The sequence below is a fragment of the Falco punctatus genome, assembly GCF_963210335.1.
Source record: "Falco punctatus genome assembly, chromosome: 3".
NCBI classification, from domain to species: Eukaryota; Metazoa; Chordata; class Aves; order Falconiformes; family Falconidae; genus Falco; species Falco punctatus.
The window spans coordinates 11443951-11470436 of record NC_137582.1 but is presented as its reverse complement, the minus strand read 5'-3'; the positions used below and the strand labels follow the sequence as shown (position 1 = coordinate 11470436).

The 26486-nt window shown below is 41.9% G+C and overlaps 2 protein-coding genes across 6 annotated transcripts in view; both read right to left on the bottom strand.

Annotated features, from left to right (window-relative positions):
- Nucleotides 1–3989: 3989 nt before the first annotated feature.
- Nucleotides 3990–13694, bottom strand: ZNF622 (zinc finger protein 622). Of its 2 annotated transcripts, none has more exons than XM_080380791.1 (7): nt 13589–13694; nt 10770–11378; nt 8513–8761; nt 7648–7810; nt 6734–6846; nt 5674–5817; nt 3990–5065 (listed from the first exon to the last, which is right to left on the bottom strand). In XM_080380791.1, exons 2-7 carry the CDS (start codon nt 11374–11376, stop codon nt 4938–4940), a joined length of 1404 nt encoding a protein of 467 aa, XP_080236917.1. In that variant the 5' UTR covers nt 11377–11378; nt 13589–13694; the 3' UTR covers nt 3990–4937. The 2 variants fall into 2 exon arrangements, with proteins under 2 accessions (XP_080236917.1, XP_080236916.1); XM_080380790.1 differs by lacking the exon at nt 13589–13694 and adding an exon at nt 13410–13518.
- A 960-nt stretch (nt 13695–14654) lies between these two features.
- The window catches only part of RETREG1 (reticulophagy regulator 1), a 70274-nt gene continuing 58442 nt past the window's right edge, over nt 14655–26486 (bottom strand). For all 4 annotated transcript variants that reach the window (XM_080380786.1, XM_080380787.1, XM_080380789.1 and 1 more), the window contains 4 exons: nt 25061–25198; nt 23188–23252; nt 21913–22039; nt 14655–18950 (listed from right to left, as the gene is read on the bottom strand). In XM_080380786.1, coding sequence (XP_080236912.1) covers nt 18439–18950; nt 21913–22039; nt 23188–23252; nt 25061–25198 — 842 coding nt within the window. In that variant the 3' untranslated portion in view covers nt 14655–18438. The remainder of the gene's footprint in view (nt 18951–21912; nt 22040–23187; nt 23253–25060; nt 25199–26486) is intronic.

The following is a 26486-nucleotide window of genomic DNA, read 5'->3' as shown; positions in this document are numbered from 1 at the left end:
TTGAAAAAACAAATCCAGTAAAGAGGGATGCATATAAGACTCCCAACACATCAAGCGTAATGAATGGTAGAAAATATGTCTCAATGTTAGACAACTCTTTTTGCATAAGAGGAACTGTACAAAGACATAAATGTTTGTTTGGTAATGTCGTTGTTTAAAAACATGTTTTAAGGTTCCCTTTCTGCTTTTGGGAAGTCATATAACTTCACACTGGGAAGTGCCGACTACTTTTAGATGAGAGCAATTCTGACTCCCTTCCTGGCTCCGCTGGCATTTATTACTCTACTTTTAGTCTGGTACCCGACACATGTACAGAAATCTTTAACTAAAAACGGGCAACAGGTCTCCTGTTACTGCTTCTGTTGCTCCTGAAGGGCTTCTGCATCTTACGCAGGGTAGTTCGGGATGTAGCGAGAGAGACAACAGAAATTCCCTCTGGGTCAGACTCCTGAAGCATGCTGTCCCACACGAAGCGCCATCAGTTGGTCACCTTAATTATCCAGGCTCTGCGGACTGCTGAGCATTCAGGATTTGATGCCAATGTGGTGACTGCTATTCTCCAGCCTCAGTATGGTAGTCAGCTGGACTAAAGCAATTCACTACTAAGATTCAAAGCCTTTAAGACATATATTTTAGTGTTCAGTCAGATGCGCCCTAAGGCTTATCTCTAACCTCTCAGCTATTACAGGTAATAATAGTATAAACCCACTTGGGTCTCTGAAGTGCAGTTTCCCACCACAGCTTTATGCAGATCGAGTGGAGGAAGATGACCGAACCCCAGAGCAGACAAAGCCCATTAGCACAGGATGTCTCAGTTTTAATAGATCAAAAATAACTCTTTGACCCTGTAGCAAAGAATCTGACTCAGGTGCTCCTCAAGCATCAGATGTCAGCTGGGCGATGGTCCAACTCCTTCACGTATCAGGCCTCTACCCTTGTGGGAACTGATTAGGGATCGATAATGCACTCTTAAGGGGTGTTCACTTTAAATAGATCTTCATTTGTTGACCTGCAGCTGCAGTGTTGTAAGCTGTTAGGATGTTTTACATACCTGACTCTAGTGTCTCTGCCACTCTGCATCCCATATGCTTCTCTCTCTTTCCCTTCCAGATAATGGGTACATGTTTTTCCCTCTAGTACCACCTGGGCTGCTTTTAGGAAACTTAAGTGTATGAAACAGAAGAACTACTTCCAAAAGGAGACAGGCAGATGTACTCTATCAGGTTCGCCAGATCTTTCATTCTGCTGATTCATTCTGCAATGCCTGAAGCAGCACAAGGACCATTTCAACATTCAGCTATTACTGGATGGACAGGCAGACACAACCCGTTTGTCCAAAATGGGATAACTTCTCCATACCTCTTCCTAGCCTTTCCTAGTATGGATGCACCAGCTTCAGAAGGGATCATCTCCTCTGGGAACAACACACCCACTGAACTGCAATCCTACCAGGGAATTCTTGCCCCAGAGTATCCACTATATCCAGGGATTGTCTCAATCTACTTGGTTGCCTCTAGACTTTAGTTTCTTCTCATTCTGATAGCAAGAGCCAGAAAAAGCAAGGTCAGAGCAGGCGAGCACAAGCGCCAGGTGAGGTCATAGCTGGAAACAGAGCTCCTTGGTGGGAACCATCATCACTTAAGAATTCCTTCAGGAAGCAAAAAAGCTGCTCTCAGCTATCCTTCAACAATCTTTAGGATTTAGGCTAGGGAGGTAAGAGACTAAACTGTGACACTGCGAAGCACGTTTAATAAAAATACTCTCATGTGGTTGGACATAGCTGGAGTTACCTACAAGCTGTGCAGCCTGCAGCACTGTTAAACACTGCAGAGTATCTACATACTTGTTCTAGCTACCCTTTGCTAGCAATGCTCTCCCTGGGCCTACATAAAGATATTAACAGCAATTAATCTCGCAGAAGTCTACTGCTAATCGTAACTTGTTAGTGGCGAGCTTTGCCTTCTCACCCTACCGGTGTTCCGCATGAATGTACTCTTATTAGATTTTATTTATTTCCATAGTAAGCACAATACTGGAAAAGCTTTTCTGTGCCCTCTGCTGGTTTTCCAAGGCATTCATTTTCAGCTTAGAGTAAAAAACTTTTAAAATACTAGGACAGAAACATAGGTGAATACTGTAACAAACTGTCTCCTTCGCTTCCCTCTGAGACTTGCCATATGACTACAAATCTTCATTTTTGCTTACCTGCATTTCTTTCTGAACTAGACTGTTCAGGAAATTCAGGCAATCCCCATCTTTTCATAAGCAGCAGGCTTCTTTGAGCAAGTCTGCATGGAAAGAACTGGAGTTTCCTTTGGTTGCCCTTTCACGTTGAGGAGAACGGCACACTCCATGCACCTCCAGCCTGAACCTTATGGACCCCAAATCATTTGTCCTTGGATCAATTACCTCCTCGTATTTCTGCCTTTACTGCAAAGACTCCTTTAAAAGCTACCTCTGAAACCAACTGTACTAGGTTATGCCCAAGACTCCTCCAGGACAACTGTCCTGTCCTTCATATCAATTTTGGCTATTCCATGAGTGTTTTCCAGAAGCTCCAGACTGAATGCTGCTCTGATGCTCACTGTTGACTTACACGGGTATTCAGTCAGTTGAGAAGACTTCTTTACAAGAGTCTTAACCTGAAGCCTAACGCATCTATTTCTACATTTTGTGGCATTTCATTTTGCTCTATGTGTAAAGACAATGTATGTTCATAAGCATACGATCCTTTGGTAGTAATCTAACTTCAAAGAAAAAGTTAGAGATTACCATGAGCAGTTCCCAAGGGCCACATGCTGAGGCTTAACAAATACAAGTAGGATTTACCCTCAGTGCTAGAAATCTGTATCACAGTTGCAAGCTGGGCCTGGTTATGAGTGTAATAAAGGGTGTATCATCTTAAGATTCACACAGCTTGAGTCACATAGCTGAGACTAGAAGCCTTACTTCTAACTTTAAAAGTAAAGCACACTAACCCAGAACAAATCTCCTAGAATAAATTGAAATGTGAGCTAGATGCAGCTATGGATACACAGTGGCAGTAATACTGCCTCGCCGGGAAAAAGGAGGTATGCCTTTATCATCCTAACTGTAGTTTAGGATTCTGGATGTGAACACGGCCTTTTTTCAAACCGTTTTTAATGTACGAGTGACTTGACTTAGAAAAAACTGTCTCGTATCTATAGCCTGCGTTACTGATCAAGTTCTGTCTTCTCAGTACAAGCAGAAACACTAAAAAACTAACAAGGCAGCAGAACTTACTGAAAAAAAAAAAACCAAACCCCACCAAACCCAGAAAGCAAAACACCACAGACAAATCCACAGAAGAGTAATACAAGCACGCACCTCCATTGTGAAATGACAAATTTCCTAGGAGTCCCACAAATACTTTCAGAAGTGCTGATATGCCAACAGTAATACTTTTTATGAACTACTTCTTCAGGAAACTTTAGTAGAAGTGTTAATTGACAAAGTCTCCCCCTACCACTCCCAGTGATACGCACACACACACCACAGGAGAGGAAGAACACTTACATTAAAATCATGCCAGTAAAAGCCACTACCAGGGAATCCAGAGTCATCTTAAAACACAGGAGTGTGACACGACTAACCAGCTGCAGCTGCCTTCGCAATGAATGGAGAAACAAACAGTAATTTTCCTGTGGCATACACCCACGGCAACCAGCACACTACCAGCTCAGGGCCTCGTGAGCTAGCCCACACCTTTGCGTGTAAGTGCCCACCTCACCAGTTCTCACCTTCGTGTAAGGTCACAGAAGCTTTTAACATCTGTAACACCAGGACCAACACAAGTGCTGGTGCCTCAGCCCTCTAACAAGCAGCTTTTCTCTACACCTGCCTGTAACAGCTCACCTGCTGAAGTGAGAGACTGTGCCTCCATTCCAGCCAATCCATGTCTCGGGTCACTGTCCTTCAGCAAGATCATACCAAATGCCAGTACTCGATGGGAACAACAAAAGTTGTCATCAACAGTAACTTCAGAGTTTTAATTAGGAAGTCTTTAACAGATCATCCGAAATTTTGATTGGCATTCATCTAAATGTTACAGTAATTTTGAGCAGATTTTAGATCAGGGGTCCTCAAACTTTTAACCAGGGGGCCGGCGTGCGGATGCAGTGGCAGGCAGTCATCTGCAGCTGCTTGGTTCCCAACCCCCGGCGGGGGGAGTCTGTAAATACCGGGGGGTGGATTGAGGACCCTGGGGGGCCGTATCCGGCGCGCAGGCCGTAGTTTGAGGACCCCTGTTTTAGATTATGAAAATTCATTACATTCAGCATAGAACAACTGCACTGTAAATTATTAATCCAGCCCTGAGCTGGAGCATTAAACAAGTACAGTCAACTTCTGAAGACAGTATTAATCCTGGAGTTACATTTTCCATCAGTGCATTGCTTCAAACAGCTGTCACTTAACTTTTCCCAGAATCTCTGCTCCTGAATTTTCACCTCAATAGTACCAGCCAGAAGCCCAGAACAACCAGCTAATTTGTGTCTGGCCTCACCAGTGAAAGCCTTCAATACACCCCATCTCAGGCTCTTAGATCTAGGATCTTCTTTTGGCATCAACCATTTTGCAGAAGTGAAAACTGAAGGTATTTAGATAAATGACAATGTCAGCTGCCCCACAGGAATGGATTGCACAAAGATGGGCAGCAAGACTATGTGTGCTACTTTATTCATAGCCATAGCTACTTTGCCACGTATTCCCTTTAAGTTATTTTATTTTTTAAGTTAGATCAACCATCGTTTCACTGGAAGAGACAAGTTCCCTGCTCTTCTCGTAGACAGGAGAGCACACCAGCATACATGTCCCCATTTGATATGTACCAAGTCCATTTTAACAACAGAATCCTTGGCGCAGAAACTATTAAATCCCCCCTCCCAAAACCAGCCGCATGCAGCTCTCTTGGGAACTCAGAATCTGACTTGCGCCCGGAAATGCATCTGCTTTGTAGCGTTGTTACGCATTCCTGTCTTGAGCATCCACTTTGACTTCATCCTCTGCAGGTACTGCATATCACGCTGCTGAGCAAAGACTGCCCCTTCAGAAAGAGAGGAGGAAGAGAAAGGGGGTAAGTGTCTGTAAGCTTACTTACTACTTACGTACAAACCAGCTAACCTGTCCATTTACATCAGCAGTTAGCTATACATTTTCCTTCCCATACTGCTATAATTCGTTACATTTTTCTCTTGGGAAATGCCAGTTCCCCCTATGAATACCCATGACTCTGATTAAGGGAAACTGTTATTTTGCATTCCAATGTATGATTCTTTTATTTCAAAAGTGGATATAGATCACGTCACTGCTTTCCAACTTGAAAAGTATTCTAACTGTCAAAGAATGGTTTATGTTGCCTTAATAAATAGCAAGAGTAGCAGTTTTGACAGGCAGAAACCAACAAATCTTAGGAAGTCACCAAATATCACAAACACACATGCTGATGAACTGAAAGGCTTGCACAAAGCTGCAATGGATTTTAGACACAACTTCCTGTCACTTATTTTGCTTGGATGTCAGGAATCAAAGGGGACTGAGTGGAAGACAAACAACTGCATAAAACCCCACAAATGTGAAACAAAATTGACCTATTTTAATTGTACAGTAATGACATCCTAGAACCTCCTCTGCAAAAAAGCCACAGTCACTTACCTGTCTGACTTGTCCAGCCCAAAGCTCTGTACTGCTGCAACACCCGACCCACTGCTTTCTTATTTTTCGCAACAGCCACCGTTCTTGACAGACCAAACCGTTGCTTGTAGTATCTCATCAAAGAACGATGACCCACCCTTGCACCTGTTGAGAGGAGGGGACATCTTACTATGCATAATGAAGCAGCTTCTGAAATGTAGTATTCAAGCACACCGTGAAAACTGTGGAAAATCCCTATGCTAAGAAATGCTTTTAGAAGGCTCAGAAGCTAAAAACTTTTAGGACTACTAGGACCTTGATTTAAATACTTTAAGAGCTGCTGTAGTGCACTCTACCTTGAAGGAAAAAAACCCAAAGAGTGCTGTTGCTCAAGAGGGCCTTAGCTTAGATAACAAACAGGCAGTTTTCAGAACAGCAAGTTTTTATTAGGAGAATGACTAGAGGCAGTGCTGTTTCAAGTGACCAGGGAAGTAACTTGCTGACATTCAGGAAATCTTCTGTAACTGTATAGTTGGCAGCACTTTTCAGAATGAAAGGGCTGAGGTCCACTCACACAAAAACCACTAAAAGAAACAAATATACAAAAAAAATCCAAAACAACACGGAAATAAAAATCCAAGCAAGAGTGTCAAATGCTACACACTGCAAGAGTACATTGTTTAAATAATTTAGTTTTACTGAACTAGTTTACTAAATTAGTTTCTGGCTGCCTCTCTGCAAAAAAACCTACGCTAGATTACCTAAGTTACAGCCTCTCCAAGTTGCACTATGAAGCATGGAAACTCTTGGAGTATACCATGAGAGTCACGTTAATGAAGAGGTGAAGTGGGAAAAGGCACCCCCTGCCTCAGTCCACAAATACATTCATGCTGAAGAAGTGGAACTACCTGTGAGTGAGAATAATGGAAGGCGAGGCCAAGACCCCAAAGACCCTTAGATGCAAAATTACATTCTCCCTTGCCATAGGAAACCCCTTACAGTGATGACCTACACTGCAGGTAATGGCTGCAGCTGTGAGAAATAGAGAGAAAGCACATCATAACACAAATCTTACGCCTACCTGATGGAAGGATCAGCTCCATAGTGTCATCATCATAATCCAACTCTCTCTCTGCTGGGCGCTCTCCAGACACCTCCATATCTTCCCCATCCTTGTGATCAGGGTAACTGCTCCTGTGGAAGAGCAGCAGTACATGGTTTATACATGGCGAGCAGCTACAGCTATCCAGACCCATTACACAGAAAAACTGCTATGCACAGCTACAGCAAGCCACAAACATTGTCACGTGTCATCTGCTTTAGTTTGGGAGTTCTTCCCAGTAGCACCCTGTCCTGAACATATACCCAAGACAAGGGCCACTCTTCCTCCCCCTGTCCTATAACTCAGCACGGCTCTCCTGCTGCACATGTAACAGCGACTTCTGGCGAAAAGCCACCACTGTGCAGCCCAGCAGCTCTGCACAGCTGCTGAATGAGCGCTCAGAGAAGCTCTGCTAAATCCACCTGTCACCATAATAGGAGGTATTTCTGACCAAACTGAACTTATCTTAGGATAAGTTACAGGAAGCTCAACCAGAGGCCTCTGAATCACAGCAGTCCTGTTTAACTCCAGCTACTTAAAAAAATTAAAAATCCACAGTAGGTATTAAGCCCACAATCCATCTAAAAGGTAATGGAAAAGACAGAAATACCCTTTCATGGTCTCTTCTGGTGCACTGGAATCTACACTCAGTAACAGCAAACACACAAAACAATTCAAAACATATTTTTATGTAGGACTGGTATTAGTGGTCACAGGAGAGGAGAACCAATCGTGTTTATTTTTACCTAGAAAAGTGGTCAACCAGCTATGCAAAATAAGCATCAGAACCAGAAACGGGCTAACTTAAGAATAAGTAATAGTTTCTGATGCAATATTCAACTGTCCTTTTGTCTGTCCCCATCTGTGCTCCACTCAAAGAAAAGCATCCTCACCTAAAATCATAGAAGTCTGCAAATTCCAAGGCAGCATCTCCATCTGTGAAGAGTTTGCAGTGGCTTTTATCATTCATGTGAGCCTGCACTGCTTCTGTAGAGTAGAAGGATTTCCCTTTCTCGTTGCACCAGATGCAGATTTTCCCAACACCAACTTTCTCTCCTGTGGAAAACACTGACACTTTTACTGGTCTGAACAGAGCCTCCCTAGTCAATAATGAACAATCCTCTAATGTACGCCTCCTAGCTCGCAGAGAGACAGAGGAAGAGCCTTGAGCCTTGCATTTCCAGAAAAGCCCTGCTGTTCCTATGCCTTGACCATAAGGCTCCACCACGGACAAGTCTGTGCATTCAAAGATTTCTTATGACAAGATATGGATCATTATGTACTCTCAATAACAAATTTCATATGAACAATACAGTTTTTTATCTATTATTCCAAAGTTATTTTGTTTGCATCATTATTTGTAGACATCCAAGAAGGTATTTTTTTTCAGCTTTTAGCTCTCTTATAAGTATCATAAACCAGTAAGGCAAATACTTGTGACTCATTAGTAGGGTACACAGTCCATATGCACACATCAGCAACAGTGTTGTCCTAAATTTCATATTAGCTGAACGACCTTCTCAACATTAGAAAATTACATGAGACCTACAGGGTACATGACCACATGTTTGATCAATGGGGTTTTCTCCCACTCTCCCCTGAAAGCCTGTGGTCCTGTTCATGATCAAAATAAGGAACTAGACAGCACTCAGAATGTACACACCCCCCCCAAACATTTAAAGTCATATCCAAGTGAAAATAAGCAATAACAGTATATAATTATCCTGACCAAAAATCAGAGAACATTCACAGGCATACCCAGGTACTGGATTAGTCCTCTCAGATCCACAAGGTACTCTATGTCTGGAATGAAGAAACTGTGAGCTTTCGTCATATGGGCCACATTTTTCGTGAGAGATCTTGAGTGGTGGGGACAGAACAAGCAGTCCGTGACTGGGATGGCCCCAACAGCAGCAGTGCTTTCAGCTTCTGCCTGCTCCTCCTCTTCTCCTACACTTTCCATCTCTTCAGAGCCGATGTCTTCATCAGAATCCATGTCTTCCCAGTCTTTTAAAGGAAGTTTAAAAAAATATTTATGTGTATGATTACTTCTCCCAAGCAAAATAAGTCCTGATTAAGTTAGAAAAAGCTATAGACAATATTGCATTTTCTATTCTTACAGTGAAGTGCCACACAGTCACTTCCAGGTGTAAGAATACACCATTTCCAGTAAAAGACATTTGCACAGCAAAGCTTGTCTGCTCATAAAAAAAGTGCACAGTTCCACTATTTCCCACCCTCTCTCCATTTTCTCAGCTATTGAAACTTTATTGCTGTTTTGAAGCCTTAAATTTAATTCACCACAGCACAAGAACACAAGTATGGCTCATTAAAAACAATACAACTCTGTCAGAATCATGAAAATACTCATTTCCAGCAGAGACTCAGCAGTGAGGGAGAACACTCCTGTTTACATATACATTGTCAACAACAGAGAAAAACAAAACCAGCTGTCACAGATACACTATGTTACATTATATGTTAGTAATACCAAGATATACTAATTATTTTACACATTTGCAAGATTACTGCAGAGCTCATTAATGGATAGATGAACCAGCAATCTGATTATACTGCTAGAGGGGTCTAGAAATCTTTAAGGAGTTCAGATCCAGTGCAGTGAGCATTTCCCAGTACTCTGTTCGTACTGGTCCCCTTCCAACTGCCATGTGCACAGTGTTTGAGAACAGGGAACACAATGCTCTCCAGTGTTGTAGGTGGCTAATTAGAGATCTCTGCTATAGGATGTAGTTTAACAATTTCAAAAGCCTGACACTGAATTAACAGGCAACATTCCTGAACAAACACTTAAAAGAAAAATCAACACTCAGAAACCTACTGAGATTTCAGCATTTATGACTAACACATTAATACAAAACAGTGCATGCTAGCTCCTTCTTTAGATGCCGAGATGCATGTTGAGAGATATAAGTTTCTTTTCCTGTAGAACAGAGTCCCTGAATTGCAAATGAAATTTCACCAGCACAAAACTGCTGTAACAGATGTAGCAATGTGACACAACGGTTTCAGTAATGAAGCTGGCATGGTATCATCCCACTTCATTCACACCTGTCCCCTTGCTGCAGTTTAATCACCCCATTCAACTGCTCCCATAGATGCATTTGGGGCTGCACTGTAAACTACAGCACTGAAAGCATCCATGTTAAAAATAACCTTTTTACAGGAATTCTGAAGCTCTAATCTTTTCAGTTGTCCACTTTGCAGGCTCACCTCCAACAAGGAGCCGTATCCACACAAGTGGTGAGGATGAAGCAGCACAAACAGGTGGTACGAGTGGCAACTCTTAAACCAATTTTGATATAGATCAGGGGTCCTCAAACTTTTTAACCAGGGGGCTGGTGTGCGGATGAAGTGGCAGGCAGTCATCTGCGGCTGCTTGGTTTACTCCCCCAACCCTTGGCAGGGGGGTCTGTAAATACCGGGGGGTGGACTGAGGACCCTGGGGGGCCGTATCTGGTCTGCAGACTGTAGTTTGAGGACCCCTGATATAGATGCTGACAGCCTGAGAAGCTATGTCACACAGTGTCAGGCTAAGGAGCAAACTTTCTCCTCTGGTCTTGAAGGACAGATTAAAGAAAAATCAACACTTCAACAGATAAGTGACTGATGGGACAACAGCAAAAGATCATGAGTGGATTCCAGTTCATCTATTTTGCAGAAGAAGTTTTAGGGTAACCTTTTATGTTAGACTTTGTTAAAGGAAACTTCTGGAATTTTACGTTGGAAATAGTGTTCATATTAGTAACACTGAACCTTCACACACATTAGTATCTTGTCCAGCTGGCAGTTCAGACACTAATAGAGTCCTTGGCTGCAAGCATGGGCCAACCGCCAACCTTAACTCCTTTGTTAAGTTGAAAATTTAACCAACAGAAAGACCTTTTGTGATAGAAAATGCTGTACTACTACAGAAATAGGAGGAGACTTTAACACAAAACCAGCAACGACGTAGCTTACCCCAAGCCATCTCTTGTCAGTATGGTTACCGCCTTACCTTCTTCCACATCCTCTTCTTCCTCTGCTTGTTGTTTGGCCAGCTTCTTTGCTTGCTGTTCAAACCACTGTAGCCGTGGAGGTTTTTCCGATCGTTCTCTACTCTGCGATAAGCTGGCGCTTTCTGTAGAAACCAGAGAGCTACTTGTATTACTAGGAGGTAAAGGTGTCTTCTTTGGAGACGAAGACGGCTGAGCTCTGATGGCTTGCTGAATAGCTGTGTTCATTTCATCTTTGTTTACACCCTCTGGGGCCAGCCCCTTTTCCAGGTTCTTTTCATTTAATATTTTTACTTTCTTGCTGACAGCTTCAACAGCTTTCTTCTCCAGCTCCAGGTGCTTCTTGGACTTTAAGTGATTCTCATAGGCATTGAAGTTAGAGAATCTCTTGCTGCAAACTGTGCAGTAAGTGGCAGTGATTTTGTTCTGCTCCTCTGCTACTGCTCTCTGTGCTAGGACTCTCTCTTCAAAATTCTCAGCAGTGACAGGAGGCATGTCAGCAACCTTACGCTTCAGGTTGTATCTATGCCAGTCAGTTTTGTAATGGGCACGCTGAATGTCGGCATCCTTGAAAGCCACACGGCAAGTGATACAAGTGTAGGTTGCCATTACTGGAAATTGAGAAAAAAAATAACCATTATGCTAACAAAGATAAGTAACAGCCACAAAAAAAATCCCCAGACACAACATCCTGACAGCACCCATGTAAAGCAGCATTGAGACAAGACAGTTCTTGCACAGAATTAAATTTAGTAAACATGCTGTTTGCTAATGCTGGTGTTATGTACTAGAAGGAGTAAAAGAAAATATAAAAGACTTTGATACGGTTATCAGAGATAACTCGTACCACAGGAGATCTGAACATCCCAGCTCTGGACCCAGCACACACTGTGCTTGCCAGGGTTCAGACACAGAATGAGTATTCCCAGCCCTAGCAGCAGTACTTCAAAAGCTCTGCAATTTTTACTGAAGATCAGACACTAAAGGCTCTTGTCAAGTGTGTGTTCTGCCAACTATAGGCTTCTGAGGAGATTAGTGATTGCTACAAAAAAAGGGCAGGAAGGGAAATCCTGCTTTCATGCCTATTTTCCACTTTCCACAGCCTTACCAAATAGAAAAAAAAAAAGGTTACCACATTTAAAAAATAAAACCCCCTCAGCTATCTGGAGCAGCACAAGTACTGTCAACAACACTTTACCCCAAAGTACTGTGAATCTGGAGACACAGCCAGTCATGCCTAGATCTCGTGCTTGAAACCACTGCTACTACTGGTCTTCCTCTATGCTCCACCGTGTAGTTGAGCTGCGTTATCGGGGCTGCCATAGGACTACTAGATGGCAGTGACCTGTAACTGATGTCGCCCTTTCCATTTCCTTTCTTTTCAGTGCTTAATGAAAGTTAACCTTTCTAAGCAAAGCTGATGGAATCTCTTGGAACGCTTCAAAAGCAAAGAGCAAAAAAAACATGTTCTAACTGGAGAGCACTAAAGCCACCCCCATGTTTTAACCAATTTAGAAAACCTATAGTTTAATCTGGAAAAAAAAAAAAAAAGAGAAATAAGACATCAGGAGGAGGGGGTCTGAAAGCAGGTGGAGGAACAACAGCTCCTCCCAGAACCTACCAACAAGGAGGAGCAGTTGTGAAAGACACAAATACACAGAGAACTGAAAGGTATTTTATGAAATGCTTGTTCCCGGGAAGAACTGGACTCCTCATTCACTGTTTGCGCTATCTGTAATCCTACAGGGACAGAGGATATGTTAACAGAAAATAAAAAACACACTATTTTATTTGAAACACCATAAGCATCCATTCAGTATAACAGATGCTTTTTGTCTGAGAGGAAAATGTATTCTCTGCTCACTGATGGATCTCGATTGCGCTCTGAAGCATTTCCCTCCCACCTGCAGAGCTGCCTATCCCTTTCCTAGCCCCCAAGCAAGTATTTTACTGCCACAAACCAAATGATGCAGAATCACGTTTGCTATTATTCGCAACCCCCTTGCAGAAACCTCGAAGACTGAACAGTTTGATCTGGTCTATTACAGGTAGACAGCAGCTACGCACTAGACTACCCTCAGGTTGATTAAAAAAAAACAAACCAAAAACCAACAACAAAACAACAACCAAAAAAACAGATCAGAAGAAGAGGTACGCCGATGAGAGCATCCAAAACCATCACCCTTCATATATGACCATGAAGTGAAGAAGCAACATTCACAATTCGAGCTGCATAACGTACAAAAAGCAGAAAAAGTGCAAAAAGCAGCTGCAACCAGCCCTTCCCACTGCCCACGTGCATTTTCACTCCCAATTTTAACGGACCAAACCAAAGCACTGCCCCTTCCCCTGCGTGGGGCTCTGGAAAACCAAACCTGAGGCGCTCGCAAGCCCCCAGCCCGGGCACAGCCGCGCCCGCGCAGAGCCGCCCCCCCGCCCAGGGCCCGTCACGGCCTCGGCTGCTTCCACCTGAACTCGGGCCGAGGCGGTGTCCGCAATGCTGACACAAGACCGAGGGGCCTGGCTGACAGGCAGGCGCTTACCCTGCGGACACCAGAAGCCACCGCACAACTTAAACCCGAGGGGAGAAAGCAATAATAATAGATTAAACCCCAGAAGGGGCGCGGGCGGAAGCCGCGAACCTTCGGGCCGCTGAGACGTGGCCAGCCAGGCCTGACAGAGAGGCTCCGCCATGAGGGACCGCGACCGACCGGCCGTGCCGCGCCCTCCCCGCCACCCCCGCGGAGCCGGGCCGTGCCGTGCCGTGCCGCCCACCGCCCACCGCCCTCCGCAGGACCACCGCCGCCGCCGCGCCGCGCACCTACCGCCCGCGGGGCCAGGCCTCCCGCGCCGCCAGCAGGAAGTCCCGCACGGCGCCAGGCGGGAAGGACTCCAGGCAGGAAGGGCGGGGCTGCCCCGCCGCCGCCGCGCCCGCCCCCTAGCGACGCGGAGGCTCCGCAGCGCCGCCTGCTCGCTCCGCCGGCGGGCCCGCGGGGTCAGCGCCCCGGCCCCCAGCGCTGTAATCCCATACCACGTTATTGGGGGGATCTCATGTGAATCCAGTTATGTAAGTGGGGCAAATACATTATACTATTCCCAGACTAGTCCCATGATACTGTTGTCCGGTGTCATCATTCAATAGTGTCCAACAGTATTATTAATTCCTTCTTAATTAAATTTGGCTTTTTATTTCCAAACAAGTATTTACTGAATTTCAGGAAAAAAATTCTTTAGAGGATATGTTCAAAAATAATCAGGTGCCAAATGTATTCCAAATTTTTAAAGTGCTGTCAGTCCTATTTTCTGAACACTCTTCAAAAGAAAATAAGAACCATTGATCCCACTCCCAGTAAGTTAAAATAGAATAACATTTCAAACAGGTGCTGACTGGATTACTAAAAGTGAGCTTTAAATGAAACTCAATGACTGTCAGTAATTTCCAAAGCTCAGTAATACCTTTAGGTATCGCAACATGAAAGATGCAGTACTTACCCCCTTATAATTAAGGGTTAACTCTTAATAAATAAGAGGGTTAACTCTTAGAGATAAGTCTTGGGGATAAGTCTTAGGGTTAAATCTTAAGGTTAAGTCTTAGGTTTAAGTCTCAGTGTTAAGTCTTAGGGATAAGTCCTTGGGTTAAGTCTTAAAATTTAAGTCTTAATGTTAAGCCTTAGGGGGCACCGCCGCCCCGGTCTGTGCAGGGGTAACGCAGCGTGGGGGGCTGCGGGCAGGAGCGGAGCCCGGTCCCTGCGGGAGGAGAGCAGCAGAGCTCCCTTCGAGGGCTTTTTTGTTTGTTTGTTTGGTTTTTTGTGGTTTCTGCTTTATTTTTTGGGGGTGGATGGGTATTTTCCCCTATTTTGGGAACAAACGAAGCATTAGCTATGATGAAAGATAAAAACTAACACGCATTTATTAAATGGTTTTACAAACAATCAATATAATAATTCCATGTTTACAAAATAGTAATCACGCTAGGTAAAGTGCTGCAAAATACTTTTAAATAAAGACATTTTGTAATTTTCCAGTTTCTGGTTACCCAGGTTGGTGTTGCTCACAGACCGTTACGCTGCTCGTGCTGTGAAGAGACACAGAGACTACGGGAAATTTGTTCAGAAGGCTTAAACAGTCCGGGAAAAGTGCAAAATGAACAAAAAACAAGTAAAACTAGTATTTCTTCAGATCCTATTACTTTGGATTAAAAGACTTCCCCTCCTCTGCACAGACTTTTGCCCCCCCCCCCCCCCCCCCCCAACAAGCTGAGGAGTGGTAAGCAGGTGTGTGGGACCCACGTGCGAAAGCCCCATGTTGCTGCTTTTCCGCTGGATGTGACACACCTAAAGGCCACGGATCCAGTAGCAATCGCTCCGCCTGCACTAACGCCAGGGGAAATTTGCCGAGCACAAAGGACTGAACAGCATCCCACGGACCCTGTCCTGACACATCGTTTTCTTCCAGCACGGATATATGACGCGGTCACTGCAAAGTGAGGGAGGGTGAGCGCTTCAACCACGCTACTGCGAAAATACACAGCATCCTCAATGTACTGGCAGGTAAGAGCATGCCAGATAGTGCAGGCAGTGCTGATCCCACGGCAAGATCACGCTGTGTTACCCCACGGCACTTGCTCACACGTCCACACGCTGATCTATGCCCTCTGCACTGCCTGTACTGCCCTTTGACTGGAAATTGAAGGCAAGCAGGCTTTCCACGGAACAAATGCACATTTCCAAGCTACATCCTACCTCATACATAGCTTGCCTTTCCTCCTACCCGTGTATTCAGTTTTGGAAGATGGGAAGGTGACGACAGTGCTCGATAGGAAAGATGCTGTGGGCCACTGTGACAGGAATTTTTAAGTAACTGCTATTTTGTGGCTGCTGCTAGAATACAACAAAATGAAGGTTTCCTGAGGGATTTCCAACTGAAGGCAACATGGAAGGGTTGCACAAAGGAGAGAAACGTTTTCTTTGTGTTTTGCTGTCAAACTGCTGGCAGTGGAATGTATCATGTCCAAGCAAAGTGATTCTTTCATGCAGTTGTTTGGGAGGAAGAGGTAATATCCTGCAGAAAATTAAGCATCTTTCCACTACCTGCGGAAGAATATTGAATGTTACAGAATTACCTCTTTCCATTAAACAGTACTTAGGGGCTTGAATAGAATCAACTACCACAAGAACAGAAAAAAAAAAAAAAATTCTAACGACACCCAAATAAGCAATTATGCCCCTAAACTTGAACAAATTGCATGTTCAAGTTTTGCTTTGTTTTTCTTTCTGGGGAAAAAAAAAGAAGAAAAAAGAAACTCTTACTGGAGAAAAACTGGATCTAGTTTTCTATCTTGAAACCAGAAAATGGATCATTTACAAAAAGTCCAAGAAACTCCTCCAACTGCTTTTCCTTCTTGATCTAATCTATTATTCTAGACGAGTGCCCCTGCATTACGTACTTCATAAAACAACAATAAAGTGCATGCTGTTATAATGCCACGATTGACAGCCAGCTAGTCTGTCCTGTCAATCCGCTCCAGAAAAGCCTGTGAAGGACTGCTCCCTCCCTCCCACCTCTCCCTGTCCCGCAGCCTGCTTCCCTTCCCGGCACCAGTACTCCTGTACAAGGAACAAGGAAGCACACAGTTGTTTGTGTGCCTTACAGTTTCATCAACAAATTGGAAGTTGTACTCTTCTAAGTGTATAGATTGTCCTAAACATGCAGCAAGGAAATGAGGCTTTTAACTCATCTGAGAAATTTAAATGGCCTTTAAACTTACTGATTTTCCAGCAAAAGCTTCTTTTATTTTTGGTTTGGTTTTGTGTTTTTGTTCTGTTTTGTTTTGTTTTGTTTTCCCAAATGAGAAGGACAGGCTGTGGGAAGCTAAAATGGAAACTTAGTGACCAACGCTGTGGAAGTGATGTGGCCATGTTTTTTAATCATTTCCAGAAACTTGCTTTTAATGTTAAAATGTATTTCAAAAACTGCATCTTGTGGGTGCTATATCCAGCATCCACTTACTTCATAATGGATTTGATAATGAAGGCACAGGCTCACGTTTTTTACAGGAAAAGGACAGCAAACACGGTCAATATGCATTACTGACACAAAAGCACAAGCAACGATAAAGGTAGTGTCAAAAATTCTCAGCATCTTTCTTTTTTACTATACTCTTTTTGGCCATCTGCCTATTTTTTCACCTCAAAAGGAAAAAAAAATGGAATTAATTTTGAACACAGGCTTACCTACACATATATGTTAGTGGAAGGTTTTTATACTCTGTTGCTGTACTTTCTGAGGGTCCTAGATGACAGTATTCACCTCTTCAAATGCCAGTAAATGGAAAATGACTTTAGTAGTAGTAGCAGCTGACATGGTCCCTCAACTTTGCTAATGGTTTACATCACATTACAAAAACTAGCTTTACTTCTTCCTATGTCTTTGATTACTACCTCTTGATATTAGAATTAAATTTTGTCACAGGTGAACAAAAAAGCCCTAGAAAAAGTTAAATCAGTTAGCTGCTTAAGATCCCATGCCACTCACTCAGCATGTCTGGAGTTTAAACTGGCAAACAATTTAAACAAGTTCTTCTTTGTTTGTTCTAAATTACATGCCAAGAAGAAGACTGTGAGTGTCTTCTACAGCAAATGACCTCACCAAATACTTTTAAGTATCTTTAAAATATTCAGCTTGCAACACAACTTTTGTTGCAAGTGATGGCAGCTGTCCTGGGGAAAAAAAACCCAAACCCCACAGAATCTTGAATTAATGAAGTGGTATCTAAAGAAAGTGGGGTTTGGGTTTTTTTTAACCCTCTAACCTCTATTCCAAACAATTACTATCCACACCTGCTCCCAAAAAGGTTGCTTGGGTTAGATGATATATCAACTTGTAAAAATAAAAAGGTGTTGGCTGACTTCACATGGGCAATACTGCCAAGGACCAGACTCTATCAAGGAACACAGCAGGTGGTCAGTCAAATAGCATGCCACTTTACAACTCTACAAGCCTAAAACAGCAAAAACCTTGGAAATGCATCGCCATATCCAAAATAATTCAAAGGTTTTAAGTATGAAATCAAATTCTTTGATAGTGTTCCACACATACTTAAACTAGAGTTGTGTTGGTTAATGTGTTTCATATTTAGTAGATGTGCTATACGTAATGCTAACTCATGGATTCACGCTTTTCAGCATGACTGAAGGAGGTGAGATTTAGTTAATCTCATTGCAATCCTGTGGCAATTTACCCTCGCCGTGTGAATCATTAATTTTATCACACGGTTGGCAACCAAGAATAAATAAACTGCCAATGTTAAAAATTTGGCTCAGGACCCCAAAATGCATGGTTGGCAAAAAGATAAAAAAACCCCTCTCCCTCAACTCTTGGAACAACTCATCTCCAACACTCACCTGCAACCAAACAGTGAATAGATAATTCATTTCCATGCTATTACATTGAGGTATAACTACCAGAAACACTGAACTATCAGTATCAGCTGATATTTATCCAGTTAATTCACTCTGCATAAGGGAAATTATTACAATATATCTAAAGGAATAGTTAAAGCTTACAGCTCAGAATTTTCCTTTTTTTTTTCTTTTTTTTTTTTTTTTTTGCATTTGATTTTTTTTGTGTATGTGTTTAATTTCTTCTATGTTACCATCTGCAATTTCCAGGTTAATGACTTCCAAGCAGATTTGAAAGGAAGCCTGAAGACTTTTTCTTTTCCTGGGATTCTGCTTCTTGGCCTTGTGAAAGTCCCAATTCTTTCTCAATCTGCTCAAGCTCAGACTGGTCAAGCAGTTCAAAATCATCAGCTTCTTCTGTGTCTGTCTCCTCGCTCAAACTGGGCACTGCATGTGAGGGAGCTTGCTGTGCCGACTGCAACTGGTCTTTGATGGCAGCAGATACTGCAGCTGCGATGACATCCCCAGCAATTCCACTCATTAAATTAAAGGTTTGGTCACTGGTCAAAGGCAGGGAGAGCCCTGCAGTGGATGGTCTGTTTTTATTCTGTCTGGAAGCATGATCCACCTTGAAGTACGTTTGTTCTTTTCTTCGTTTTTGCTGGATGGGCATACCGATGCTTGAGTCATCATCATCATTTGTTCCGGCACCATTTTCTAAAGAAGGAAATTCTGAAAGATCTCTAGCGAAAGCTTCTTCATGATCACTAGGTCGGTCAAAATCTATTACAGGATCAACAGAAGGAAACAGTGTTAGCAAACATGAAAGGTTTCCCCCAAAAAAGCAGCCAAATATAAAAATGCAGTCAGTAAGTGTTTAAATACATTTACTAATCTATAGACTGGCAGTTTTCTGAAATCTCAATGCAGAGCAGTTTGTGTGACATCTAAAATAAAATGGTTTTGAGGTCGTAAATCAAATACCATAAATCAGCCGGTATTCACCTAACTCACTATTTGAGGAAAATACCTTTTAAACATAGTATCTAGCTGTATATGAAACAACCCATGCAAACCTTTAGCACAGCTAGTTCTAAATATAGCAACCACAGAAAGTCCTAGAATTTATAATGGGACACGAGGTCTCTAAACTCTTTTTTTTCACAATACATATAATTTAGAAATATGTAAGCATGTACAAAAGTATTGCAAGCTTTTAATACACTTTTAGAATAACAAAAAGAATATTTACCTGTTTAATTAAAAATACAAAACCTCTGTAAAGAGTTTATTTCTGAATTTTTCCTTTCTTGGCCAATGCTTGTATTAAATAGGAAACAGAAAATGAAAACTCTACAGATGATCTGGAATTGTTTCATGTTTTTAAGAGGACAAAAAGCAGAATGTAAACTAATAAAATATTATAACGGCTGCATTAATGGCATGATATTTGTTATTAGAAATGTGTAAAACACACTGTACAGTACATGGCCTGTGGAAGAGGCCTAATGAGCATAAGGGAATACTATGATCTAATAGTGGAATGAGAAGGTAAAAAATAATCGGTTTGAACTTACTTTCTATGAAAACAAGCAAGAGAAGTATTCATAAGGGCTAAGGAAATGAATCCTAAAAATGTCTCATACATCATTTTCTCCATTTTCTTTAGGATAAACAGGCTGGGAAGGTGAGGAGGAAGGGTTGTGCTGTATGCAGAGTGGTGTCTCAAATGCACAGGGCTTTGACAGGAGATGAGCCAATCGCTGGATGCATCCCATCTGGTCTTGCACTTGTGTGTCTGTCCCATTTGCTGAAATGCTCCATAGGACAGAAGAGTGGATGTTGTTTATTTTTCACTTAGCAAGGCCTTTAACGCAGTTTCCCACATTATCCTTACAGCCAAACTGGTGAGTGAAGTGGGTAAGTGAACTGTAAGATGGGTGGGATATTGGCTGGACTGACAGGGTCACAGGGCTGTGGTCAGTGATACAAGGTCCAACTGAAGGCCGTTTATTAGTGACCTCTCAAAGGTACTGAAACCAACACTGTTCAATGTTTTTTATTAATGACTTGGATGACAGGATGGAGTGCGCTCTCAGCAAGCTCACAGGCAGAAAGGAACTGCTGTGGGCCAGGTGTATTTCATATTCTGGAGGGCTGGGTGCCCTCAGAAGGACCTCAACAGGCTGGAAAAATGAAGAGGCTGAAAAGGAACATCATGAAATTCAACAAAAGCAAGTGTGAAGTCCTGCATCTGGGATGGAATAATCTGTGCAGCAGTACAGGCTGGGGGCAATGAGACAGCAGCTTTCAAGAAAAGACCCATGGACAGCAAGTTAGTGGTATGCCCTTGCAGCAAGAAAGGACAACCAGATACTGAGCTATAATAGTGAAATCAAAGTAGCAAAGTCAATGGAAGGGATTTTCCACCCTCTATCCTACACCTACATTTGGAGTACTTTCTCCAGTTTTGACCTCTCCAGTGCATGACAGAAAATGAAAGACTGGAGTGAGTCTCCTGGAGGGCCAGCACAATTATTAGAGGGCTGGAGAACAGGACATTAGAGGAGATGCTGAGAGAACGGGCTTTGTTGGGCCTTAAGAGAAGGTGGCAAAGGGGGGTGGGGGTGGGGAATCACATAGCTGTCTAACAGCCTAACGGGACAGTATAGAGAAGACGGGGCCTGACTCTTAAAGGTGCACAGTGGAACGGTAAGAGTAAATTGACGCAAGCTGGAACACGGGAAATTTTGACTCACTGTAAGAAAAAAACTGTTTCAGCATGAAGGTGAGCAAATACTGTAAAAGGCTGTCGAGGGAGGTTCCTGAATCTCTGCCACTGGAGATGCTCAAAATTCAAATGGTCAGAGCCCTAAGCAACTTGATAAACTTGAACCTGCTTTGAATAGGAGGTTAGATGAGATGGATATTGATTTATTCCAATTTACGATTCTGTGATCATACAATGCCATCTATTTACAACTTGAAATACTAACAAAATAATTTAAATTATTAATTTGGCCTGTATAATGTCATTACGTAGTATCACCCTGCTTGTCATTTATAGTGAACTTTTCCTAGAAGAGGAGAAATGCAGGATGAGCAGAGCCACGAATCCACAGGTAAAATTACACCAAACTACTCTTGCCCTTAATCTTTATTCAGGCGAAGCGCTAACTGAAAGCTTGGTGCGTAAAAAGTAAGAACTTGAAGATCTGGTCAATACCAAGACGAGTGCTTGAGAATCTTTTCCTATCTTAGTCTTCACATCTAATTTAGGCTTATTGCTGGCTGTCTTCATTAGCGTTCTGGTAATAAAACCTAATAATACTTTCTTTAACTGGCCCTTCGGCAACTCAAAGTATTCACTTTTTCTTCCTCAGTTTTTATTTGTATAGCTTACCCACAAAAGCATTGATACTAACTTAAATGATTTATTTGCTTAAAAGGTTTGGCAGAAGAGAGCACTAAATCTAGCACTTACTGAACGTGTTGGTTTTACCCACCACTACTTACTTATTTAGACACTTGCTGATCCACTTCATGGCTTTTAAGGTGAGGACAGTTCTTACACAAGACGTATCCAAAATTATATAAAACTCTGGAATTAATTTATATTCATTGTAGGTGAAAAAAAACCCAAACCAACCAACCCAGAAAACTTCTGTCCTCAAATTCTCCGATGATTTTCAGGTAACTCACATGACTGCAATTCATCGGTGAAACAGATGAAGCCATTACATACCATCAGATGTGTCTGTCTGTGGAGAATACCCCTCGGATAAGTTAAAGGTCCCATTATCGGTCCAAGATACTTCTGATACATCTGTGTCAGACACTGACAGCTCTTTGGCAACAACTGCAGCACTAACCTACACATAAAAAAAAAGTCCCATACATGGCATTCTTATACTCAAAATAGTCACGCTACAGGAAGCCAGTGCTTAGATACTGAAAAAGAAGCCTCTCGCACGTCATAGCAATATAAATCACCTCCTATTTAAGCTTTAATTGTAGAAACATGAAGAGAATAGGAGTATACAATACTTAGGAGTGAAGCATCCCTTTCTGTAATAACTTAAAGCTGTATTACACTAAGGAACACAGAGAATTCCAGTTATTCATTCTGGAAGTAACATCCTACTGTAATGAAAGCAGAATGAGCCTGCAAATACAATATACATTTAAATGTAAAGAAATGCATAAACTTGAATTAAAAAAACAGTCCATTATCTATACGACAGTCAACAATTAGCTAAAGAAAAATCATTATCCTTTCCAAATTTATCCAACAACATTCAATTATGACAGCTACTAATTTTTATCCCATGAGATATATGTATTTTTTTCAGAGTACAAAACACCTTCAAAGCAACCACTATAAGTCAGACTCTATACACTATTGATCAAACACTGCATAAGAATTCCTGTAAATCTGAACTTTTTTTTATATCTACCAGTGTTCTGATTATAATGGAAAATCCTTTACCATACAGTTATTTAGATTATTAAGAGAGAAAGGAGATATTAGTGTTCTCATACGTATCTAGAAAGATATTTCTAGATAATGTGCTGACTTACACTATTACTGAAAACGATCAGAGAAGCTGTTACAGAAGTATCTGACAGATTATGTAGGTTTTCTATGAACGTTTCCCTTTTATGTTTTAAATTGATAAAAATGAACTGCAATTTCACTGTTGCAAATAAAACCAGCCACCTTTGCTGCTGAATTCTAGTTTAATCATTCTACAGCCAATACAAAATAAACACGTTCTTAGTTCAATAGGCCAAAGAAACCATTACCTTAAGGCCAGAAGTCACAAATGCAGTAAGATAATCAGTATAAGCCTAAAGATGGAGACTATGAATCACTTTTAAAGCATACTGCTTAGTTCAGGAACAATGCCTCCTGAGCAGGTTAAAGTCTTCCACAGAAGAACAGAGACAGTAGTCTAGATATTCTCCATTATCCATATAGATTTTAAAAGCAAGACAGGGCTGACTGAAAAAAAGTCACCTTAGGACACAGAGCTGATATGTCTAATTCACTGTCATCTTCTGTGGGTTTTGTTTTTGCTGTTTCTGAAAGAAAAAAAACATATTTTTTATCCTACTCATGACAATGGACTTGCAGGTTCAATGTGTGTTCTCTGTCACAGTTTGCGTAGTACAGTAAACTTTCACCTGTTGGCGCAGTGCATCATTTACGTAATGTGCTACTAAGGTGAGGGAAACAAGGCTGATTGAGAGGCTATTTAGCAAAATATATTGTGCAGCAGCCAAAGCGGGACAGATAACGTTGCTCTGAAATACATTCCAACAGATTTGTTTACCTGTATTGTACTTCCTTAGAAGTCTCTGTCGATCACTGTAATGTTTCTACCCTGGCAATATGTATCTATCTTTTAAACTGCACTGTTGGTACAACGCACAGTTGTAACATAACGTTAGAACAGGCAGTGTAGCTATCCCAGCACATTACTTTGCCATGAGAACATGCAATTTTCTGGATAATTCATGTAATCTTCATTCACAAACCCCTTCTTCTTTGCACCCAGCCACGCTGCATTCATATTTATATGCAAATATGCATACAAAGCATCCTGTGAAGTCTAGTAGAAGGTTGCTCCTTACAAAGAGACACACAAATTTTGTCTCCCCTCTCCGTCTCAGAATAGCTTCGTTAATGTTTTCAACCAATCTAAGCTGAAAAACACAGTCATATTATTCTTGGTGACCTATTTATCCAAACTGCTATTTCCTCTCTTGTGTCAGTACAAAGGTTTGTGAACCCATGTGGTGAACACAAGTGGTGAAGCAAGGTAGGGAACTTGTCTGGGTTAAATTAAACTGGAGGGTGAGGGGCAGGACAAAACAAATCTAACTTCAACCATTTTCCCAGTGCTGGCTTATGACATTTACGAAACAATAGTCTGATGTCTCTCTCTGCCAGTTTCACTTAAAAGTAGAACAAAGTAGAATAATACATGAAAGACAATTTTCAGTGCATGATTCCGTATTTCCAACAACTGCTGCATTGTATGTAAGAGCAGGGGAAAAGGCAGATGGTTCCTCTGATGGTGTCTAGGAACAGCACATTGTTTGATGAACAGCTACAAGAAATGCATGTTTTAAAGCAGATACAAAATCTACTGCTGTAACACTAACTAAAAAGGGTAGGCTACCTGCAAGTAATGTGACTATACTACCAAGGTTTAATTAACAAAACTGTAGCACACACAAAAAGCAAACTAAAAATAACATTGTTCATATTAATTTTTTTCTTGAAATAGCTTTATTACTTAAAATCTAAAAGTTTTCAATGTTATAAAGATTTCAGGTGAGATAGGTGAAATTTTGTTTTAAACCAATTTTTCCGCTTTCTAACTAAACACTTTAATTTGTAGCAACGATCCTACTGCAATTCTTAAATGCTTACTGAGTATTTGGGGAAGAAAAATTCTTGCTGCTGTTGGGAATGAAAACAAGGCAGATTCAGATACCTGAACAGAGTTCAGTGTCCTACTGAAAATTCTGTTATGTCCTTATTTTGTATTATTGGGCAAGTGTCTCTCCTGGGTAAGTCTGCCACATGTAAACAGAGATAAGCATTGCATACTGAAAGTGAGCAGGTTTTTTTCTGAAAACCTACAAGCAGTACATCTAATCAAGTATGAAGAGAACCATCAGCCTTGCCTTGTTGCCTTCCATGACGGAAACCATACCCAGACATCTGACATACATTATCACTCCTTATAAAGCTAAGAATGGTAGCCAGGTTCAAAGCATGAAATACCTTTACAGTTGGCTTCACAGGACAAACCAACTGGTCTGCAATTTTCTCTGTACACACAGAAATATATTATTTGGGACTATAGTTCACTACTCACCAGACCTCTCTCTCTTCTTCTGGTTGATATATTCCACTATTCCAAAATCTAGTTTCATCAGAACAGTCTTAATTTTGTTGCACAATTTCTGTCCAAATTCATTGCACTTAAGGAAGGGACATAAAAAGGCACACAATACTGTGATAAAAATGAAGACAAGAGAGAAAAATTGTATTGAAATATTGCTTTATAAGAAGTTACTCAGTAAAGTTTAAACAATGCATTTACATAAGGTACCTACTAATTTTACGAAATACAATTAGCTTTACATTAAAAATGCACTGTGAAATACCCATGTCACACAAACTGTTAATGTCAAATCCAGTTTCTAGGAGCCATTCCTACTTGTTATAGAAAATACCATTGTATTCTTACCAAATGACACCTTTTTTACTTCCAGTAAGGCACAATTTATGATCAGCTTAACATTTATCATTATCTTGACAATGGTCACAGTATGTCAGAATCACCACACTTAAAACGCTTGTAAGCTGACTTCCATATGAGAAAAGGCACTTGTCAGAACATATATATGGGTATATATATATGTATATATGTCCCACCTGACCTTGAATGTTTGTGGGGGGGAGTGGGGGTGGGGGTGCAGGTATCTACCACTTCTCTGGGCTACCTGTTCCACGACCCTTACTGTAAAAGATTTCTTCCTTATATCTACTCTGAACCTACCCTTTTTTAATTTAAAACCATAACCTCTTGTCCCACCAAAACAGACTCTGCTAAAAAAGTTTGTCCTCATCTTTCTTATAAGCCTCCATTAAGTAATGAAAGCCCACAATAAGGTCTCCCCAGAGCCTTCTCTTCTCCAAAGTTTGAACCACCCCAGCTCTCTCAGCCTCTCATCAGAAGGGAGATGTAGCATCCCTCTGATATTTCTGCAGCCCTCCTCTGGACCTTCTCCAATAGGTCCGTGTTTCTCCACAGCTGGATGCAGTACTGCAGTTGGGCTCTCACAAGAGTGGGTAGAGGGGGACAATCACCTCCCTCGACCTGCTGGCCACGCTTCTTTCGATGCAGCCCAGGATGTGGTTGGCTTTCTGGGCTGTGAGCCCACATTGTCGGGCCACGTTGAGCTTTTCATCCACCAGCACCCCCACATCCTTCTCAGCGGGGCTGCTCTAATTCCCTTCACCCCCCAGCCTGTATGATACCGGGGGCTGCCCCGACGCAGGTGCAGGATCTTGCACGTGGCCTTGTTGAACTTCATGAGGTTCCCATGGGCTCACAGGTCCCTCTGGATGGCATCCCATCCCTCAGGCCTGCCAACTGCACCACTCAGCTTGGTGTCATCTGCAAACTTGTTGAGGGTGTGTAAATATATACGTATAAGTAAGGAAATGCTCCCTATACAGAGACCAAATAATGAACAAACCATATACACAAATTGTGGCTGAAACAGAGACTGTAC